The 20,950-nt window shown below is 48.0% G+C and overlaps 3 protein-coding genes across 6 annotated transcripts in view; all 3 read right to left on the reverse strand.

Annotated features, from left to right (window-relative positions):
- The window catches only part of GCN1 (GCN1 activator of EIF2AK4), a 43,457-nt gene extending 30,601 nt beyond the window's left edge, over window positions 1-12,856 (reverse strand). The window contains exons 1-16 of one of the 3 annotated variants that reach the window (XM_037400709.1): window positions 12,813-12,856; window positions 10,251-10,353; window positions 9,810-9,873; window positions 9,103-9,234; window positions 7,805-7,913; window positions 6,985-7,083; window positions 6,768-6,902; window positions 5,788-5,856; window positions 5,593-5,701; window positions 5,110-5,184; window positions 4,716-4,844; window positions 4,439-4,489; window positions 3,941-4,039; window positions 3,482-3,655; window positions 1,788-1,940; window positions 930-1,022 (exon numbers count right to left, since the gene is read on the reverse strand). In XM_037400709.1, the coding sequence (XP_037256606.1) occupies window positions 930-1,022; window positions 1,788-1,940; window positions 3,482-3,655; window positions 3,941-4,039; window positions 4,439-4,489; window positions 4,716-4,844; window positions 5,110-5,184; window positions 5,593-5,701; window positions 5,788-5,856; window positions 6,768-6,902; window positions 6,985-7,083; window positions 7,805-7,913; window positions 9,103-9,234; window positions 9,810-9,873; window positions 10,251-10,353; window positions 12,813-12,830 (1,612 nt within the window). In that variant the 5' untranslated portion in view covers window positions 12,831-12,856. The remainder of the gene's footprint in view (window positions 1-929; window positions 1,023-1,787; window positions 1,941-3,481; window positions 3,656-3,940; window positions 4,040-4,438; window positions 4,490-4,715; window positions 4,845-5,109; window positions 5,185-5,592; window positions 5,702-5,787; window positions 5,857-6,767; window positions 6,903-6,984; window positions 7,084-7,804; window positions 7,914-9,102; window positions 9,235-9,809; window positions 9,874-10,250; window positions 10,354-12,812) is intronic. The other 2 variants (XM_037400625.1, XM_037400789.1) reach the window with 2 other exon arrangements.
- Window positions 12,857-13,227: 371 nt separating this feature from the next.
- RPLP0 (ribosomal protein lateral stalk subunit P0) lies at window positions 13,228-16,526 on the reverse strand. Its single transcript, XM_037401339.1, has 8 exons — window positions 16,448-16,526; window positions 16,178-16,281; window positions 15,618-15,793; window positions 15,433-15,520; window positions 15,032-15,178; window positions 14,361-14,546; window positions 13,856-13,996; window positions 13,228-13,466 (listed from the first exon to the last, which is right to left on the reverse strand). The coding sequence occupies exons 2-8, from the start codon at window positions 16,229-16,231 to the stop codon at window positions 13,302-13,304; spliced, it is 957 nt and encodes a 318-aa protein (XP_037257236.1). The 5' UTR covers window positions 16,232-16,281; window positions 16,448-16,526; the 3' UTR covers window positions 13,228-13,301.
- Window positions 16,527-18,694: 2,168 nt separating this feature from the next.
- PXN (paxillin) overlaps window positions 18,695-20,950 on the reverse strand; it is a 45,620-nt gene continuing 43,364 nt past the window's right edge. For both annotated transcript variants that reach the window (XM_037401120.1, XM_037401218.1), the window contains exon 11: window positions 18,695-20,436. In XM_037401120.1, coding sequence (XP_037257017.1) covers window positions 20,170-20,436 — 267 coding nt within the window. In that variant the 3' untranslated portion in view covers window positions 18,695-20,169. The remainder of the gene's footprint in view (window positions 20,437-20,950) is intronic.

A 20,950-nucleotide genomic window follows, 5' to 3' on the forward strand; every position in this document is an offset into this window, starting at 1 on the left:
AGGTACAGAGGACTTCCAAAATTCAAGGCATCAGATGGTTTGGGGCTGTTAAGCATTTCAGCTACATGTTTTTGCTTAAATAACCACCAATAACAAATCACAACAATATTTACTCTTAGCATTACTTTTTTGGATCTAACATCCTAAGGGAGCAATATAAAATTTTCCAAATCACGCTGTTTCAGAGTATTTGCAGACTTGGGAAGGAAAATGAATGGATACACACATTGCCTTCAGGAAACAAGGATTGCAGGAAGCAAAGGAGAAACGATGTTATTTCCCATTTAGAAAACTTCACCTCTTCAAAGCTTTGTACAAAAGATAAATGAATTCATTTCAGAGAAAGGAATCACAAACTCATTTTCAAAACTTTCCATTTACAATGCAATCAGTAATGTTTTCTGTTGGACACATTCCATAATTTTTTTCCAATTAATCTTTAAACACAAGAGAACAAAACAGAGCATAGAGACACTAGTTTATAAGCCAATTGATTTCCTATCTGTTATTACTCTTCCACCACATACTTAATATTTTCAACTACCTGTTTTTTCTTCACCCTTATTTTACTTTTTGCCATCTTACTTGTAATTTTAGGCTTCTCTGTGTCTCTCAGATTGGCTTCAACTATTTACTTAAAAACTGGGACACTACAGAGATGCATTTTGTATTGGAAAGGCTTTAACAGACTACAAATTTGGAATTATAAATGTTTGATGACTCAGGTTCATTAAGAAATAAATTAATACATTGTTCAAGCTTAGACTACAATTAGTCTAGACATACTTCTGAAAGAGTACGCTGTTCACTTTCATTTGAAACTGGATCCACCAAGGATTATAGAACAGGGCGAACAGCATCATTAGCTCTTGTAAGTACTACGTAACAGAGTTAAACTGCAACCGGATACACAGTAACTGACAATTTACCTTCCTCTGATGCAGACTGCAAGAACTTCTCAGATGTAAAAATTTGTTTTTTCTCATCCAGAATCAGCTGCCAGAAACCACTCAGCTTAGACTCTGAAGGGAAAAGAATAAGTCTATCAAGTATATTTCAAACTAAGTCAGAACCCACCAGCATACATAAAACACAGTAGAATTCTGCCTCCTGAAATCATTCAAGTTACTTCTGTCTTTGCTTGTCTGCAGTTATAAAGCCTCTCATCTCTCTCATTCAGAACTTAAGTATGCCCCAAAAATACCTGCTGCTGACAAAAATACATTTCTCTGGGTTACATTTGTGAAATCTGGTCTGGTTTACCTTAATATTTCATAGGGGAAACCTTCCTAAAAATGAAGGAAAGGAGGAAAGTGGTGTGCTGCTTTTGATAGACAGAACACACCTGGATTTTATATCCTGGCAGATGTATGAACTCACGAGACTTCTTGTAATATCCTCTAATGGAAGACAGAACTTCAGTCCTCGTGTTTTCCAAAGACGTTTGGTAAAACCACTACCCAAGTAACAAGCAAGTAATAGTTTTAATGCATCAGTCAAGTCCTAGCATGTAAGGTCTGGGTGACTGTCTTCTGTCAGAATAAAGAGGAATATCCCTAGATGAATGGAAGCTGGAAGGTGCAAAGGTAGGGAAGAGCAAGAACTCTTCACTGACATAACTGAGAGAGACTGGAATTAATCTTTCCCTGGCATACAAAGGGGCAATGAGCTTCTATGTGGAAACAATACACAGATGAAGGAACAGTATCTCACCCATATTGTCCAGAAAAGCGTTAAGCCTCAGAACCTGTTTATATTGGGTGCTACTAGACGCTTTGTGACCTTACCAGTTTGTCCCTCAATTACAGACATCCTGCAGATCAACAAAGCTGCAGCAACTCCTTCAGTTACCATGGGAACCTGAGTACTTTGAGATGCTGCTTTTTCTACTGTCTGGATCAGCATTGGCAGCAAGTCCATTCCCTGTAACAATGTGTCACCTGAGGAGACAGAAAGAGACAAGTTACAAAACAACACGGTCCTTTCATACTGTACACCACGGGGGTATCAACGGTTCTTTTGTCACTAGACAAGGAAAGGAATCAGACACATACTGGGAAGACTGAATCGCCCAGAGTATTTGCCAGTCGCTACTAGCATTGAACTTTAACCACGAAAAGCTAGAGGATAACCACTTCAGACCTTTCGTCACAGATAAAACAGTCCCATCTCAATACCAGTTTCTGTTCAGGGGATGCAAAAGAAAATGCTAATTCAGTTACATTAAAGGAATTGCTTCAAATCACAGGAAGCCTGACTTCAAAGATTATGTTTCCCTAAGAGAGGGAAAGTAAATTCCTGGCAAGCCACAACCATCTGTTCCACTTCAAACATTCACAAGTCAAGGAATCCCACAGGTCCACAACCCTTGCTCCCACAGAAGCTGAGCTGGCTGTTCCTGCTATTTCCAGAAGCAACACCTCGCACACAATACTAAAAAAGGAAACAAAAGACTTGGGATTTTCTACATTAAGTATCTGCAAGTAGTGTTTTAACTATAAACTCTTAGAAGATTCTAACTCCTTTTCTTTGTCCCAGCTGGATGCTTCGTTGGGTGGGTCAAAGCAATGGTCATTGTTCCAGTGGTGCGTAAATTATTTTAGAATATAAGTATCTTGAGCCTTGATGCTCTGAACAGCTGCACACGCCACACACAAGTAATCCCCTTGCCCGGGGCACGAGCAATTTCAGGCTTTGCCATATTGAAAGGACCATCTTCCTGTGAAATCTAAGTAGGTTTAAGAGTGTTTTTTTCAGCCCTGTGGTAGCACAGAAATTCCTGGTAGCTACAACAGAAAAATGCAGAATTACAATTTCATTCATATCATATTGGAAAAGTGATGGTTAATCCATTGTATGGATACCATACACTGAGTTATTGATCTCTTAAGCAAATGTATACCATCTTCTTGATTCACACTGCATCACCAAGAAAGGGAGATCTCACATACAGGCATCAGACTGATCACCCTTTGACCTGTGGATCAAATGCTGAAGTCAAAGGGGACAGGACCAACAGATACAAATCTCAAGAAGACCACAAGTTTAGAATATCTTAAGTTCTTCATTTCAAACACAACAATATTTTTTATTATTATTTTTTAAAGCTTCCAAGAGCCAAAGCCAGAGACCAGGATCCCAGTGTGCTGGGTGCTACATAAAAAAAAAAGCAGAGTCCCTGAGCTAGAAACCTTATCATTTAAGTGTAAGACAAAAACAAAGCAATCAAAGATTACTTTGGGAGTATACGAAAGACAGCACGATGAGCAGTGATGCTAGTTATACAAGGAGACAAACCACCTTTATAAACTTCAAAGCAAGAGAGAGTTTAAGGAGAAACAGGAAGGATGTCAGTGAACAGATATCACCTACCAAAATTCTTCTTAATCCACACAGCTATCTACTTGTATCAGGAAGTACAAAAGTTGATTTCTCTTAAGCCACACAGTCTAAAGAGTTACTAATAGCTGCACAGATTTACCTTTGAAAGATGCTAGCATGCACTGCAGGTAGGCATGTCTCACAGCTGAAGTAGAGGTTTTAAGGCTGAAGGCTTTCTTTAGCCATTCTACCAACTTCTTGGGAACTTCTGTGGTGAACCGAACACACCAAAGAGCCAGGACAGAGACTGCATGAACCAAGGTGCCTTCATGGACTAGGAAGTAACACAGAGCTCATGTCAGTACAACAATTGCATAAAACACAGGAACATAAACCAGAATAATGTCAGGTGATAACGCTGGGGAGAGGCAGGAAAAGAATGGATGTGCTCCTAACAGACACAGCACTGTCTCCACAGGGTTGCTCATCCAAACAGGGCAACAGATTTTGTAACGCAACAGGCGAGAATCCAGATTTATCCTGAATAACAGGCCATATGAAAATCCTGCTCATGACAAAAGCAGCTTAGCAAACCCAGAACAAAGGCAAGAGGTTTCACCTTCTTGTTGCAGGAAAGGGATGAAAAGCTCAGCCATGGTTCCAGTCAGAACTTGGCTAGATGATCCAGAAACCACATGGTGACTAAGGCTGCCGATCCCTGAAAGGACAGAACCCTCTCATTAGTTCCCAAGCTACCAGCACTTGCTGCAAAATCTAAAAACGATCAAGAAAGTTTCATTTCATTTCAACCCCTGCATAGACATAGCTGTTTCTTGTCACTGCAAGGGATGTACCAACACAGCAGGACCTCTGTCTTAATTTTTACTCAGAATAGTCGTCTTTCTTGCATAAAATATTTTACCTTACCAGCCAATTATTTCCTTTGGCTAGAAAGTCAAGAACTGGCATGTTGGCATCCTGCCTGCACTCTCTCTGACATCAACTACAGCCAATTCAGAATGACAGGCAGGAAACCCTAAACATATGAGATCCCTTTCATTCAGCCTTCTGCTAAATTTCTTCCACCTGAGAAGCACCTTTCTTCTAAGATCCTCACCTGAAAGGACACTCATCTTCTGAGCAACAACTGTCAGCTTCCCTTCTGAGCCTGCCAAACAGAAATAAATGGGTGACAGCTGACTTACAGACAGACAACAGCTATGTGCTACATCAAGGATCTCTAAAATGCAAAAGCCTGCCGCATTATCCCTGATCCAGGCTGAGCCACCCCTATGATACAGGCAGCTAAAGACAACAGAAAATACAATACACACAACTCCTTGAAGCTGGCAAGCCTTTATTCATCTCCATTGCTTATCCCACCATTTACTCACCCCCTAAGATGGCGAAAAGGTGTCTGCCCAGCGACTCCACAGCTGAAGGATCACTACACTGTCGAGCCAAGTTCTTTAATGCCACAACTGCTTCATCCATCAGCTGCACACTGTTGGATTTCAGATGACCTAGAAAATAACACACAAGCTAAGAGTTCCTTATAACAAACTGCACAAACCCAGCAAGACAAGGACATATCTTTACACGTCGTGGCTTGACTCAGCTTCTAGAACCATCATGTGAACTATTCCAGTTCCAAGTTACAGCATCATCCTCCCTCCAACATAAAACAACCTCTTCACCAACAATCAAGCTGTTACAGGTACACCCACAAAGATGAAAAAAAAGCTTTATTCTGAATTCATCATTCCCTCCAGAAGTTAGGGTACTTACTGGCCAGTCCTTTCACAATGTCTAGAGCATACTGGCTAAGATCCAGATTCACAGATACGAGCAAACACGAGATTGCTGAAGACAGAAGAGATAATGGCATATTAAATTTTGAGTAACTGTTTTCATCATTTTAATACACCCTTGCCCACAGTTCACATCAAGAGCAGACAGGGTCAATAAGGAATAGGAAGAAAAAAACCACTGAAATTGATGCCCAATGAACAGATTAATTCAGGATTATTCTGAGCACTCAGCTGTGAAATTCTGTCCTCAGTGCAAACAGTAACTATCACATTCCCAGACACCTGGGATCACACCACAAATGTTGCTTCTCCACATCTAATCCTTAGACAATCCCGCTGCCTGCACTCACACAACCAAAAGCACAGTCCAGAGAGACGTACTCCCCCAACAGCTCCAGAGCTCTAAGGAATAACTACTCATGCTCTTTGACATAGCAATGCAGAGAGATGACAGACTCACTTTCAATTACGTTCTCAGGACTCCGTAGCAGGGATTTCTGCAGAGTTGGCAAAACTAAGTCCTTGAATTCAGCGTGAGACATGTACCGAAGAAGCGGGGAGCAGCTGTCCTGCAAAGGGAACAAAGCGCTCAGCGCAGCAGTGGATGTTGCACATAGGACAAAAGCACAAGCAGCTCTGTAACAGCATGTCTCACCAGCACGTGCTTCTGAGGCTTTGTCTTGCTCATAAGGATGGTCTTCAAGTAGAAATCCAGAAGAGCACTCTGAACAAGTAAAACCACCAAATTACAGCCACACTGCAAGCCATACACAGCACCCTGCATGCCTCTGGAAGGCAGCCCATCCACTAAGCAGCTGTGCTTCCATCCTCATGTAAGACAGTCAAGCAGAGATCAGTACTCTCTGCTCTACCCCTCAGCCCAACACTCAAAATGCACTGCGAGCTAAATGCTGCCTTCTGTTCCTACACAGGGGAGAAGATAGAAAGCTGCAGTGTTGGCCATCTATATAAATGCACAGGCCACAGCAAAAAGCCACACATCTGACACCCCCTCTGTAAACCTATGCCAGCTGTTTAGTCAGAAGTGTGTGACTACTGAACTGACAGATAACAAAACCAGAGGCAGATGCAAAGTACAACCTCAATCTATTCAGCCCCCTTCCCCACGATGAGAAGTGAAGCTACTTATTGTAACAAGTAACTAAGGGTAATTTGCTGATCAAATGGGTTTTTAACAAAAGGAATGATCTTGCTGCAACAGATTTGATAACGTTCTGTCTGGTGAGAAAAGAGTTAACTGTTAACCATGAGGTTGCGAGATGTACCTTCTCAAGGCCAATGCTAAACCATAATCTCATGTTACTATGACAACCTTTGTCTTCATCTAGACCTTAGTGTAAAAATAGATTAGTTTTGTAATATACAGCTTCTTGCTACGGGACTGAGAGCATAACTGTTTGCTTAAACTGGCCTTGAAGTTGAGGATAAAAGGGCTGTGATACTTGTTGGAATTTGCGAGCCTGGATGGAGCTGTGACTCCCCGGCCGCCCGGCGCTGTTTTTGCTTTCCTGCCTTAATAAATACTTAGTGAATTTATTTCGGGCTCTAGTTATTTCAATTCAACTGTAACACTTATTAGCAAAAAAAAAAAAAAAAGCAGTACAACAAATTCACCTTGTATCGTTTAATAATATCCATCTCTTTCTGTGCTGTGCAAAACTGTACCACAAGTCCAAGCATTGCAGCATAACTCTGGTTTGGTTCAAGACCAAGAATGACAGACAGGTATTGATCCACCAGATCTTGGTTCTGAAGAGAAAAAGAGCAAGGCACATTAAGACAGCAGAACCTAGAACAGCTACTGAGTACGGTCACGTACAGTACACATCACCTCTTTCCACAGCCTGTTCAATTTCTTCACAGCCCCATTCACCGCCTGCTTATGAGAACCTCCCAGGACTTCCAAAAGGAGCAAACACTGAGCCTCCACCTGCCAAGGGAAACAGACAAAAAAACCTTCATGCACCTGCTTCTCAGAGAGTTCATACGGAACAAGACGGATCACAATGTCAGTGATTAGCTGAATGTGCTTAGGAAAAAGTCCTTACATCATGTAAGTTCTCCCCACAAGCTGACATTGCTTTTGTCCCACACACACCACTTTGCAGAACCATGCACAGTAGCTCTGCAAACTTTGTCTCTGAAAACAGCAATTTATGTCAGATTACATCTCTTCTTAAAACGTGTCCCAGCTATATTCCCAGGTGCTATGGGCATGGTCACAGGTTCAGGTTGTTAAAGCAGTGAAAAGAAAGCAAAAAGCTACTTGACACTGTCTGGCAGAATATCACACACAAATGCTTCAAGGGAGGCAGAAGGAATTCATGCCACACTGCAGACTGCACCTTGGAGGCACCACTAGCACGCCAGGTCTAGAAACACTGGTATGCACCATAGTATGCAGAGCAACTCTGTGCAGGCGCAAGGCTGCCCCACTCCTTTGCTTTATACAGCTCCTGTTTTCTCCAGCAGACCAGGAGAGATCAAAATACACCAGCAAGCAAAAAAGACTGCCATGTAAACCTGGATTTTAATGGGACATTATCAGTTATGTGCAGAATCATTTGCGATGTTTCAGCAACTTAAAGACATTAGAAATATTTAAGTCCTTATCTACAAAGGGATATTTCTGCAAACCAAAAAGAACCTACCAGTTTTTTCCATGTTTCTCCCTGCCTCTTGTCAGGTGTTGGAAAGACTGTGCGGACAAGCAGGCATGTCCAGGAGAGTGCCAGCAGAGCTGCAGATCCACTGCTCTTACTGTTGCACAAACGGGAGAAGGAGGTAAATCTACAGCTCCCAATATGTAACTTACACCTAACTAGACCACAACAGACTCATCTCTGCCCAAGTCAGAACACCACCTTATAAGCAAAGCAATTTTATCATGCAAAAATACAGCTAAAGCCTTAGTTTTTAAAAGAAATAATTAGTCGTAGGAAGCTATGTGCTTCAACTCCTGTTTAACACTTAGAACTTCTGAATGGCACAAAAGAGGCTAAATCTTTCCTGCTGGGAATGAAAAACCTTAGCAGAAGAAAGACCATTTTTGGATCTTCCCAGCAGCATTACAGAAATGAGAGTTAAATACTTTGCCAACTGAGAGTGCCCAAAAAGTGACTCAAGATTTCTCATCTGCTGCTCATCTTTACCGTCATAGCTTCCCAGCCTTAGACTGCCAAATCGTTTCTCAGCTTACATTCCCTCCTGGCACACTACTCCATTCCGGTTTCTGCTAACTCTCACGTCCTCCCTCCATTTCAGGTAACAGATCCCACCTCGCAGCTCCCTGAGGATCCTCACCCTATTTTGATCTCTACCTCAAAGCGAAAGAATATTTAGAAATTGTCCTTGCGCACAAGGCCAGACACTGTGACAGAAAGGTAAAAATCATCTCACTGCAAGCCTTTAAACCAAGATCAGATCTTTTTCTAAATGCCACACTCCTACTCAGCCATGGAGGCATTGCAGGATGGTGCTCTGTGGCCTCCAGCAGTGGCACAATACCCTGCGTCACCTTTGGGAACCACCAGCGTTTTAGAAGAGCTGCATGTTTCTCAGCTCTGCTTCAGATTTCATTATCTCCCTGTCTAAATAAAGTCTTGAATTCCACCAGCTGAACACCAGCTGGGTGAGGAAATCCCCTTTCCTAATCATTTTGGAGATGGTTTCTTGAGAAAAGGGTTTGTGCCTCATCTCTCCAGGCTTGAAGGTTAAAGGCAAAACCGTAACTCGGACCCAACCCGCCAGCAGTAATACCACAACAGTCCTTCTGCTTTCCCAGAGGACATGAAAGAGGGAAGAGAGGAACATCTGAATGATCACGAACAACTTGGTCTCTAGATGTTTTTAACACCTCTGGCAAGCAGCAGCAGAAGCATCATTCTGAACACAAAAGCAACTACCAGCAACTCAGAATTGCGTCCACACAAAGCAACTCATCCAGCACCTGGGAACTCCGGCCTTGCCACCAATCCCTGAAGACTGAAGTGACTGCAGAAGATTTTTTGCTGTTGCATCCGGCTGGGACTCTGCGAGCTGCTGAAGTGCCAGCTGCAGGGCTCTGCGGGATGCTGCATCGCTAGAATGAAAAATACACCCCAGTGAACTTTATAAATCCTGCCAACATGACACATATTACTATACTTGCAACACACAAAGGACTCTGCCTTCTCCTTTTAGCAGTCAAGCTAATAGTCATTTTATGCTTGCTGTTCCAAGAAGTGGAGAAGTTTCTGGCAGAAAGCTCCATTCCCTTCCTCAGCTGACAGAAGAAGGCTCTCCAGCAGGTTGCAGAAGAAAAAAGAGGTTCTGAACAGCTTCTCTACAACAGGCCACAATTTAATCCAATCTAAAAGTGTCCAAAAGACACTTTAATGTTGCTTCACAAGGACACGGGCATTAATTCTTGCAAACTAAACCACAGGATGCAAGTTTTAATTTCAGAATTAGAAGTGAAACACAAGGTAAGCTTTGTAAAACTTTTTAATGCCAAACGTAATTTGAAAGCCTAATTAGAGATGGCATCTTTCAGTGTCACATGCATCAATGTTACATTGCACACTAACATTTCCAGATGCTCCAACCAGTTTAACTAATAAATATAATATAAATACTGATAGATTAAATACAGCTTTTCCACATCAATTTACTCACCGGTATCGATGCAGAGTAAGGCAGAAGAGTTTGCAAAGGCCTTTCACTGCACCCTCTGGAAGATCTGTAACAATGTATTTCAAAATGCTTCTTCATTGTTTGGTAAGCTCTTAATCTTTAACACAAACATGATTCACTTCACAACTGAAATCAGTCAGCTGCTCACGTCTATGACATTTCTTGCAAGGATCACAGTAAAAGTTCTCTCTTTTATATATTTTACACATATGTATGGGAAAAGCACACATGCTAGTAACCAGAGTTCTGTGCTACCTGCAAAACCTATGCTTAGAATTAACACTGTGAGGAAGCAGAGACTCCAAACGCTGCCAGCCCCCTCCCTCAAAAAACTACCCCTCAAGTTTCACACAGCGTCTGAAACAAAACATTTTAACATGCTTCTCCACCCTGGTAACCAGAACAGTGCCCCAGAGCTTTTACCTTTCCCAGAAATGCATTTTCCCAGCTCACTGAGGATCTCTCTCCGTTCCTTCACGCTGGCTGTAGTTACTTTTACCGCAAACCGCTTCAGTGTATCAGAAATCTAAAACCACACATAGAGGAGAAAACATCAGCCTGCCTTCAATAGCAACATACAGAACACAAAACCAGGGCAAGCCAAACGTGTCATCTGCTGCCACAGGATCTCTCAGCGATCAAATGTGGATCATCTGTGGTCTTATCTGCTGGGGAAAGGGTCACTGTATCTCATACACGATGGAATGCAGAAACTTTCCGCTTCAGCCAAAGGATGACTCTTCCCTGTTAACCTGTGTCCCTGTCACAGCACTCATGCTCTGTAAGATGTACTTACCTCTCTGGAAGTAAGAGAGAGTAAGACGTAAGACCAATAGCCTAGAATACAGGACCTTTAAAAGCAAAAAAGAATGCACTCAAAAATGCACAGGTGCTATTCGGTGTACGTTAGCTCCTAAAGCCCATGGACCCCTGAAGGGGGACTTCCAACTGCAGATGACCCAGGGCTGAGTGTAACTGCCCACCCTGAAAAACTGATCTGTGGTTTCAGGCTGTCGACAGTCGTAAAATTCTGTACTCGGGCCCAGCAAAAGAATGAACCGCTTGCATTTACTCTTTCCCAGAATTAAGACACACATCACAGGGATTTTGTAAACCGGACTCACCAGATTACAAAAGGTTGCTCTTCGCTATCAAACTCCTTCCATACCTTATCAGTAACGCCCAAGGTTACGCAAGCAAAACAAAAAGACCACATCACATAACTGAATGGTGGTTTTCAGGCCTGCCCTACTGCGTGCCCGCCTGCCAGCAGGAAGGGACCAAGACTACTCGCTGAGTTTAACTCCTATAAACAGTTTCAGTTTTCAAGTAGTACCGAGACAGGGAGACACACTGTCTGAAAAGACCAGAAAGAAGTTTAAATTCTCAGGAACCAGCTCCTTGAACTACTGAAACCATTTCTATGAGCTTCCAAGTTTTGCAAGATATGCAAGATGAAAGACTCCGTGTGGGCTGAACAGGGCTCAGCCACGACTACACCCACAGGTTTTCTGCATTTACATAAAGCGAGACACAGCTCTCCAAGAAGAGGCTTTTAAAATTCAGCTCTTAAACTGAGCAACTTTGTACCATCATCATCTTTAGGAAGGGCAGCAAATAAGCATGCCTTTAGAAACTCCCCCAAACTGTTCCTTCTCTTTTCAGGCAAAACTCCACCAGGTTTGCCACAAGTCTTTTTCTAAGCACAGGAAACCTGGCAACTGAGAAATGGCAGTTGCTTTCATCCTCTCAAAAGCCGCTTTCAGTGAAGCTTTTATGGTGACAGGCAGGAAGGGGGACCCTGTGCAGCGGCTACCTGGAATTTACAGAGGCCATCCGCACCTCCCCAGCACTGTGACTATTTCACACCCTGAGCTCTCCTCAAGAGCTGGCTGGAAGCAGGGCTGCGCCTCCAAACGGTGCGGTACAGGTCAGCCTGCGGAGGATGACCAACATCGTCCTTACCATCAGAACCGCCAGAACCAGCTGCCATTAAAGAGCTCGTCTCCTTTCAACCCTTTCCATTATGTCAGTTTATCAGATGCAAACTCAAAGCCACACTTACTCATGCTGCTTAATCACAAGCACAGCGATGTACAGACACGAAAAACATTAAAATTATCCCAACTGTCTAGAAATTAAAAATATAAGTCACGTATAAAGCTACGGGACTTCCCAAACAGCTCAGCCACTTACACAAGCGGCACAAAGCTGACCGCCGGCTCCGCACGGGGAGCTGCTGGGGCTGGCTTCGCCCTTTCGCTTTCTCGTTTTATTAGGATGTGCACGTACAGACGTTACAAAGCCAGAGCGTAAGCGCCGCTGCTGCGAAAAAGTACAGAGAACAAATGCAGGATTTGTACTAGTCAGGAGCTGATCCTGGGAAGACCAGGATTTGCCTCGGGAACATCCCAACCCAACGCACCCAACCGGAGAAGGCGGCCCATGGGGGCGCCCCGGGCGCGGGGAGCAGCTGCCCCCCCGGCGGGCCCCGCCGCTCCCGGCAGCCGCGGGGCCGGCAGGGGCGGCCACAGGCCGTGCTGAGGCGCTGCGAGCAGCGGGGCCCGCCCGGCCCGGCAGCCGGGAGGGACGCGGCTTGGCCAGCGGTTTACCGGCAATCACGGCGGGAGCGGGCGAGACCCCCCAGGCCGCAGCCGTCCCCCGCAACCGCTCAAGGAGCGGCGGCTCAGCCCGGCCGCCTCTGCGCCGGGCAGGGCCGGGAGCGGGGCGCACCGCGGGCCGGGGCACGGGCCGGCGCTGCCTCCCTGCAGGCGGCTCCGGCGGGCAGCGCCGCCGCGGCCTTCCCGCCCCGGGCCGGCCGCCACGTCCCCGGCCGGCCGCTGGGCCGGGCCGGGCCGAGCCCCGCCGCCGGGCCGAGGGAGCGCAGCGGAGCGAGAGCAGGCGCGGCCCCGGGGGGATGGCCCCCCCTCCCCGGCACGGCCGCCGGGCCGCCACCGGCGCGCCACGGGCCCGTCCCGCACTCACCTGCGTGTCGGCCGCCATGGCGCCGCCTGCGACCCCGGAAGCGGTAGCGGCTTCCGGTGCGGGCCGCGCGCGGAGCCGGCCGGGGCGGGCCCGTCTCCATGGCGATGGCGCCGCGGCCTGGCCCGGGCTGCGCCCGCCGCCTCCGCCCGCCCGGGCCCCGGTCGCGCCGCACGGCGGCACCGAGCGCTGGAGAATGGGCAGCGGCGGGCGCTGCCCCGCACAGGCCGGCTCGGGGCGCGGCCCCGCTCGGCCCTGGCCGCAGCGGGCGGGCGGTGGGGAGGGCCCGGTGCAGTGAGCAGCAGCCCCGAGGGACACCCGTTCCCCGGGGGCACACCAGGGCACACCGAGCCCCACCGGAGCCCCGAGCCCCAAGCCCCAAGTGCTCTGCAGACTACACCATCGATGCGGGCACACGTCAAGGTGTACAATAGCTTTTTATTTCTCCCATTGGACCAACTGTGACACAAACAGGACAGACGGTGGCCGCTGTTAGTCGAAGAGACCGAAGCCCATGTCCTCGTCCGACTCCTCCGATTCTTCCTTCACCGCCTCTTTTGCCGGAGCAGCAGCGGCAGCAGCAGCAGGTGCAGCTGCTTCAGCTACCACAGGGATGGCCGCCACAAACGCAGAGGGGTCTGCCAGGAAGGCCTTCACCTGCAAAAGGGCAGGGAGGGAAAAAAAAAAAAAAAAGGTGAACTCAAAGGAAAGAAACATTTTGAGGGATTAAACCTCTTCTCTGTAATCACAAAGGCAATGCTTGCAGCTTACCAGAAGCCAAATACATGCCCCTATCGCTGCTGTGTATGAAGAATCAAAGACATTGCAGCTACATTCAAGTGTAACAACCCCAGGGAGGAAGGAATGCCAGGGAATGTAGCTTTCTCCTGCCATTTGTACACAGCATATGGAAGCAAGCGCCCCTCATCAGGGCAGGTCCCTCGCACACAGGCAGGTCCGAGTCCATTCAAACTAAGGCATTTCTGTGGAAGTGCCTGGATGCATTTTTAACACTCTGTCTCCAGCAGATGGGACTCAGCCATTACCTTTTCAGCCAGCGGGAAGGTGTAGTCAGTCTCTACCGCAACAGCTAGGACCCGCTTGTACCCGTTGACGATGGAGTGGGGCACAGAAGCGATGGTCGGGTACCCAATTTGCAGACAGACGCTGGCAACATTACGAACACCCTGTGAGGAGAGACGCGTGATTCTGTGTTCTGAGAAATAACCACAGCAGATGATGGCAGTTTCTGCATTGCCAAAATAACGAGGAATAGTGGGCAATGCACACAATTAACACAGCTCCAGTGAAATTACCCAAAGCATCAAGATTTAAATGACCTCAAAGGCTTCCTGAAGTAGCTTCAGATGAAAAAGCCTACAGAAGGTACTCCCTGATAGACTGCTGCTGCAGGGCACCGGGGAGAGCTCCTGGCTCTGCAGAATCTCATGGAAAATACCAGACAGGACACTTCACTCTGGGACAGTGCCAACTGCCCACAGCAATGAGGTGAAGAGGGAGAACATAACGGATCCAGGTTCTGGCACTCACCTCCAGGAAGCGCTTGTGCAAGGTCTCCTCAGTGATGTCCAGCACTTCAGGGTTGTAAATGCTGCCATTGTCAAAGACCTGCTGGATCACCAACCCGAAAGAGAAGGGGGAGATGTTCAGCATGTTCAGCAGGGTGGCTTCACTGGCACCCACTTTGTCTCCAGTCTTGATCAGTTGCACATCGCTCTGAGGAAATAAGGGGAAAAGGGGTGACTACGCGCAAAGACATTCAGGCAGCGAATGCAACGGGAGACATACGCGCATTTCCAATGGCAAAAGATGGAACTGAAGAAACACACAGCACAACAAAAACAAGCTCCAAGTTTGGCTCCACAAGTTGAGACAGCCCTAGACCACACAAGCAGGTACATCTCAGCTGGGAGAAAGGCACCGCCCTTCCCGCATCACCTGCAGGTAGCTCGCCTTTGAGTTGCTCCAGCAGAGCCGACCCACGCAGCTGAGATCTGATGGAAAACTTTTATCCCCCCACACTGCAAGCTGGAGACAAGCCAGACATCCTCCTTCAAGTTCCCAAAGTGGAGCAGTCAGACTGCTGATACAGCATTACAGCACAAATGGGAGCTTTGATCCTTACAGCTCCCTCAACTGCCACGATCAGGGTCCTATAGTCAAGGAAAAGCTTCAACAGCAGCAGCTCACTGCTCACTAACCAGAATTTCAATGGTCCCTCTGGAGATCTTTGTGGTGATGCCCAAGGCCTGGAAAAAGGAGGTCTTCTCAGGTCCGAGACCAGTGTTCTGGGCTGGCACGGTCACATCGCAGGGAGCAATAGCGCCAGCACGGGCAGCAGCTGGCACCTGGAGAAAGGGGAAACGAGAAGCTGGAAGAATGTTCACCTCTCACATCTTGTGAGACGGCAGCAACTTGTTCCTGAAGCATTCCTCCAGGAAGGACAGCACCCAGGCACACACAAGAAGAGACAGCTGAACTTAAGCAGTTTGGCTAAGGCTGCAGGGGCCTAGTTCCCAATCCTCGAGGACTTCTACTCTGCAGGTATCTCCAGTGAAGATTCTGTCAGCCCAGAGACACAGCGAGGGTTGATCTCCCCTACCTTGTTAGCCAGCAGCATGTCCCGGATCTCAGTCAGATCCTCCTTGGTGAAGACAAATCCCACATTACCACGGATGTGAGGCAGCAGCCTGAAGGAAAGATGACAGCCTTCAGTTCTGCTTCTCAGACAACATCCCCTCCTCCCTGACAGATGATCCAGGAGTATATTCAGACAGCGTTACCCACTTTTCTAAGGCAGGGTTATTCTCCAGATGGCCACGAATAGCTTTGCGCATCATCGTATTCTTCCCCATCAGCACAACTGCCTTCCCACGCAGGGACATACGGATTTGCTGCATCTGCTTGGATCCCACATTGTCTGCTCCCACAATAAAACATTTTGGGTAATCATCCAGGAGTTGCTACAGCAAGAAAAACACCGTAACTATACAAAAAAAATCTGGATCGGTACACAGAGCAGCATCAAGTTTTAATAAAATTTATTAAAACGTAAAAATTAATGTGTCAGAAGTTTGAGTGCTCAGCTCAGGCTGACGCTGGCTGCACCTTTCACTCAGCTCTCTAGTCAGATTCCTGAACAACTTATCTCTGTAACTGCCACAACGAATCCTCACAGCAGCCCTAAAATGGTCCGATCTGGAACATCTTGATCTCTATAGTTCCTATAACCACGCCGAGAGCCTACCGCACCCCATCTCTTTAAGAAAAGCCACCCTCCCCGGCACGCCGGGCCGGGCCCCGCTGCCGGCAGCGCCCCACGCGGGCCGGGCCGCGCCGCCACTCACGATGATTTTCATGAAGTAGTTGGACTTCCACGTAGCCCTGTCTTCCCTGGGCATCGCGGCGGTGCTCCAAGGATCGCCCGGCGGGTTTAAAGACGAGATGGGACCTGCCAGGGAGAAGCGCGGCTCAGGCGGGTCGCACCCTTCCCTTCCTTCGCCTCCACCGCCCCCTCCCCGGGGCTCTGCGCTCCCCGTCCTAGGCCCAGGACCCCGGGTACGCCCCCACCGCCGCCCGGGCCCGGGCCCCCGGGAGCCACCGCGCCGCTCTCCCACCTCCACAAGGGCTCCGGGAAAGAAAGGCCGCAGGGTGGGCCCACGCCTCTTTATAGTGCCACTCGCGCCCAATCGCAGCGAGCCGCGAGGTTACCTCCGCTCAGCCCATTGGCTGTCCGCCGCCTGTCAATCAGGGCGGCCCGCCGTTCTCATTGAGCAGCGCGCCACGCGCCGGCGGAAGGCGCGGGCGGCTCAGGAGGCGGCGGCCGGCGGGGGGAGGCGCCCCCTGGCGGGAGGAGGAGCACACACCCCACAACCCCCGAGGGGACCCCGCCACCGCAGCCCCCCCCGCAGGGGACCCGTTTTATTTCTGGTTTCTCACAAGCTTAAGGGCTAGAAACAACCGCAACACACACGCGCGAATTAACGGTAAAAATTTTATTAGCGTAACTGCAACAATTTTAAATGGGGGGGGAAGAAAAAAAAAAAAAGCTGAGTTAAATTTTTACAAGGGAGAAAAAACATCAAATAACCGTCGACCCAGCGGAGCAACCCCCAGCCCAGCCCGGGCTTGGTGTGCCAGGCCCACCCCAGGGCAGCACTCTGCGGGGGAGCTGCGCACAGAGCCAGGGCCTGGGAAATGAAAGCCGCCCCAGGAGCCGGGGTGCTGCCACCCACCCTGCTGCCCCTGCTCCCCACATGCCACCCTCCCGGGCCGCCCACTCTGCTACTCTCAAACTGCATCTGAAATCAAATAACAGGCATTTTGGACATCGGTGGTGGCGGCGGCAGCCACCAAAAGTCATTATTTGGCAGACTAGCATCCATGTAGCACCCCAGCATGTCAGAAACCAGATAAACCCAGGGCACGCTCAACATCTTGCTCAGGAGACAAGTGTTTAACCATCTCCGTTAAGCACTAACGACAGATGAGCCTCCCCTTCGGTGCCGTGCAGCACCAGCACCCCTCCGCAGCACCCTGCGCCCCAGGTTTTCCACGCGTGCCAGAAGCGTCACCTACGCTAAGCCTCAACTAGCAGTGAGGTAGGTTAAAGACTCCCCAGAGACAGGGAAACTGAGGCACATGATTACACAGTTTGCAGGTGTCACACCACAAGCAGTAGTGCCAGAAACACCTTCTTGCCCCCCTCCGGCACTACTGACCCAACAGCTTTTTGTCCTCTTAGCGGGGCCAAAACCAGCTGACCTTTTCAGCAAGATAAACACATGCAGCTTCAAAACGTCAATTGCAAGTCCAGTAGATTTCAAAGATGAGATTTCTTGCCTCACACTCTCCAAGAGCAGCGCTCAGCCCAGCTGACACAGCTGTAGCTCTCACAACCGCAAACTGAGGTTCATTTGTACAGGGAAAGCAGCTTCAGTGACCCAAGCAGGGCAGCGAAGCACCGCAGCAAGGTCACACGGGACAGTAACCCACAGATTCCAGCCTAAGGTCAGGCTGGTTTCTGACACGGTTGCCCCCAGCCCCCTAATGCAGCTGCCAAGCTGAAAAGCACAACCAGATGTTGACGGCAATGTTGCTGTAGTGCTCTGGAGAAGCAATTCCTAACACTGCTCCCTGGGCTGCTTCAAGCTGCTACCACAGAATGCCATCGGGCATTTCAACGTCGTTTCACCCTCCATAGCACCCTCCAGCCAGAGACCTAAAAGTGCTTTAGGAAACGTGAACTAAGCCTCAAAATAACCTCACCAACCCAGGCTAAACTGCCCCCATTTTACAGATGGGGAAACTGAGGCACAGTAAAGTTTAGTGACTGGCCCAAAGTTACACAGCTAGTCAGGAACAGTCTGACTCTCCCGGTTTCTTCTCCTTAGTCATAAGGTCTTCCACAGGAGAAAAGGAACCCCTTCCCCACTTAGCCCTGCTCTGGTCCTGGAGAAAGGGAATGCCTTCCCTGCTTGGCCTTGCTCTGGGTCCAGGTGGCTGAAGAGGACAAACCAAAGACAAAAGGTCTGAGCTCTTCCCTGCTGCTGCAGCATCATATTAAGACTCACTGTAACATCCTGGAAGCTGGGCTTTGGGAGAACGGCAGGTGATTCAAATACAGCAGTTTACAGGTTACAATAAACCCCCAAAAACCACACTTTCAGGTGACCCAAAGGAGAGGGAGCAAGGAAAAAAAAAAAAAAAAAAAAAAGCTATTCACAGCTCACCTGCCTGTGCTAGGGAGAAAAAAAATAATAAAAAAAAACAACAACAACAACAAAAACCACCAAGTCATATTCTCTTCCCCATAGATTCCAGCCCCTCCCAACCCGCAATAAAAAGAAAATATTGAATGTTAGTTAGGCTTAACAAAGCGTTGAGGTTACAGATGCAGTAAACCAGCACAACTGGCACACTGCCTAGAACAGCACAGCTTGATATAAAAGTTGCTTTCTTAAAATCACTTCAAAACCAATTTCTGTATAAGAGGAATAAAAGTAAATTAGATATGAATTCAAAATCAGTGTAGAAATCTACAGTTCTTATCAAAGACAGGATACAGTATTCATTTTGATAGTAAAACTCCAAGTGTGTCACACACACCTGACCCAAGGGACTTGTTATACCAGCAACAGTCAATATAAAAGGTTATTGCTCTAGCATCTCTCAGTAGAACATGTTTAACAAGAGCACAGAAAAGGGAAATACCAAGGGGCTGACAGGTCTCATTAGCAAAAAAGAGGAAGAAGAAAGGATATAGAGTTTGGAATTTTTTTTCTGGCTTCTTAAACCCCTCCACTTCTCCCTGCTCTTGTAACGGTTTCAGGCCCTGATACATGGGAGAGTTGCAGGCCAGATAAACACACACACCTCACACTCGCTCATGACAGGGATGATGAAAAAGGCTGTGCTCTAATCTCTCTGCACCTGCTTTTAAAGAAGGAACGATGCCTCTTCCTCTCTCCCAGGAGCAGCAAGGCAAGGGGAGCAGATGCCCTGAGCAGGCCTGGGTGCTGGCGGAGGTGCCTGGCATAGGACATCACCCACAGGAGCACACATCAGTGCTGAAGGATGGTCAGGGCTTACTCCAGCTCCTGCTCCAGTGTGTTGAGAAATGGCAGGGAATAACAAACTAAGGGGGAGGAAAAAAAAAACCCACCCCACACAGTAATACTTTGATTCCTTTTTAAAAAAAAAAAAAAAAAAAAAAAAAAAAAAAGTGGTATCATCTCCTTACAGTGTAATGGAACTGGAGAGACCCTTGTAGGGTCTTGGCTGCCTGTGTTGACACTCTGATCTCAGGAAGTCATACGTGCCACATGGCTCTCATGAGCGCAGCCAGGGTGGCACTGAGATCACGGGGTGCCCTCGCTGTGCTACTGCTCAGACTGCACACATGCAGACAAAAGCCTGAGAAAGAGGTGTCCAAGCAGAGGGCTGTGCTGTCTGCTAGTGTTAGGACTTGCTCAGGGAGCTCAGGGGTGGGCTCAAACGTACAGGCAGAGACTCCTTCTGCCAGGAGGGGGCTGGGTAAAATCTCCCCGTTGGAGCCCTCGAGCTAAGCTCAGCTGTCAAGTCACACACACAGACACACACACCATATTGAGGGATCTCGGCCTCTCTCTACTGAGACACAGCAAGGGCTTTTCCAGTTTAATGGTCCGTCTCATCTCGGGATCTACTGCCTCTCCATAGCAGCAGAAAGCACACCCACCCCACGCCCACCCCACCCTCCTCCCCTGCCTGGTAAGGTTTCTAAATCACAGTAATGTTCAGAGAGACAGAACTGCCAAGGGGGTGGCAGAAAGATGCTTAGCGCCCATCTATGATGCCTCTAACAGAAGAGCTTGAGAAAGCAGTTCTGGCAGTAGGGCTTGTCGTTCTGTTCTTTGAAGGTTCCTTTGTTGAGCTGCTTGAGGCAGAAGGCACAGACAAAGTGTTCGGGGTGAAATTTCTTGCCCATAGCAGTGATGCAGCGTCCTGTGATAGGCTTCTGGCAACCGGAGCAGAGTGAGCCGCGACGCTCGTGGTAATGCACCTCACAGTAGGGCTGCCCATCGTGCTCAAAGAAGCTGCCATTGATGAAGGGGGTGAAACATTCCTGCAGGATAAAGCAGAAGGGGACAGAATGTATAACAAGCTGGGGATGCGGGCAGCTCCACAAACCTCCTCTGCTCTGTGGCACAGCCTAGCTGTGCTGGGGGCAGGATGAGCTGCTGCCTTTCAGCATCGTCCTGTTGTCCAAGAGTCAAATTCTGTCCATCAACAAGAGTCTCCAAGGAAAGACTAATAGATGGACAGATACAGCCACAAGCAAGACAATTAATTGTGCTCCTTCCCCCAGCTGGTTTCACTTCTACAAAGAAAATATTATAAATCAGCCACCAGATGTGTACAGCCAGGAGAAAGGAGAACACTCCTTCCCCTGAGAGGGAAACACTGCAGCACCTTTCCTTGTTTTGGTGTGGTTGTTTTTTTTTTTAAATGTCACACCAGCATTCCCACCATATCCAGCAGAAGCAGGGACCAACACAGACTTTCATGTAGCAGAATTTTGATGAACAGGCAACTGGTTCTAGCTGAGAAAATGAGGCACAATTAATCTTTACAAATTA

Source organism: Falco rusticolus, chromosome 1 (genome assembly GCF_015220075.1).
Source record: "Falco rusticolus isolate bFalRus1 chromosome 1, bFalRus1.pri, whole genome shotgun sequence".
Lineage (NCBI taxonomy): Eukaryota > Metazoa > Chordata > Aves > Falconiformes > Falconidae > Falco > Falco rusticolus.

Bases quoted from the DNA above. Each gene is read 5' to 3' on its own strand.
- RPLP0 (XM_037401339.1), bottom strand. From the start codon at position 16,231: ATGCCCAGGGAAGACAGGGCTACGTGGAAGTCCAACTACTTCATGAAA. The intron at 15,179-15,432 runs GTAGGGGAGATC...CCCTTTCTCCAG, and splicing joins ACATGCTGCTGGCTAACAAG to GTGCCAGCTGCTGCCCGTGC. The intron at 14,547-15,031 runs GTTAGTGAGCAG...TTATTTCCTCAG, and splicing joins GAGGGACCATTGAAATTCTG to AGCGATGTGCAACTGATCAA.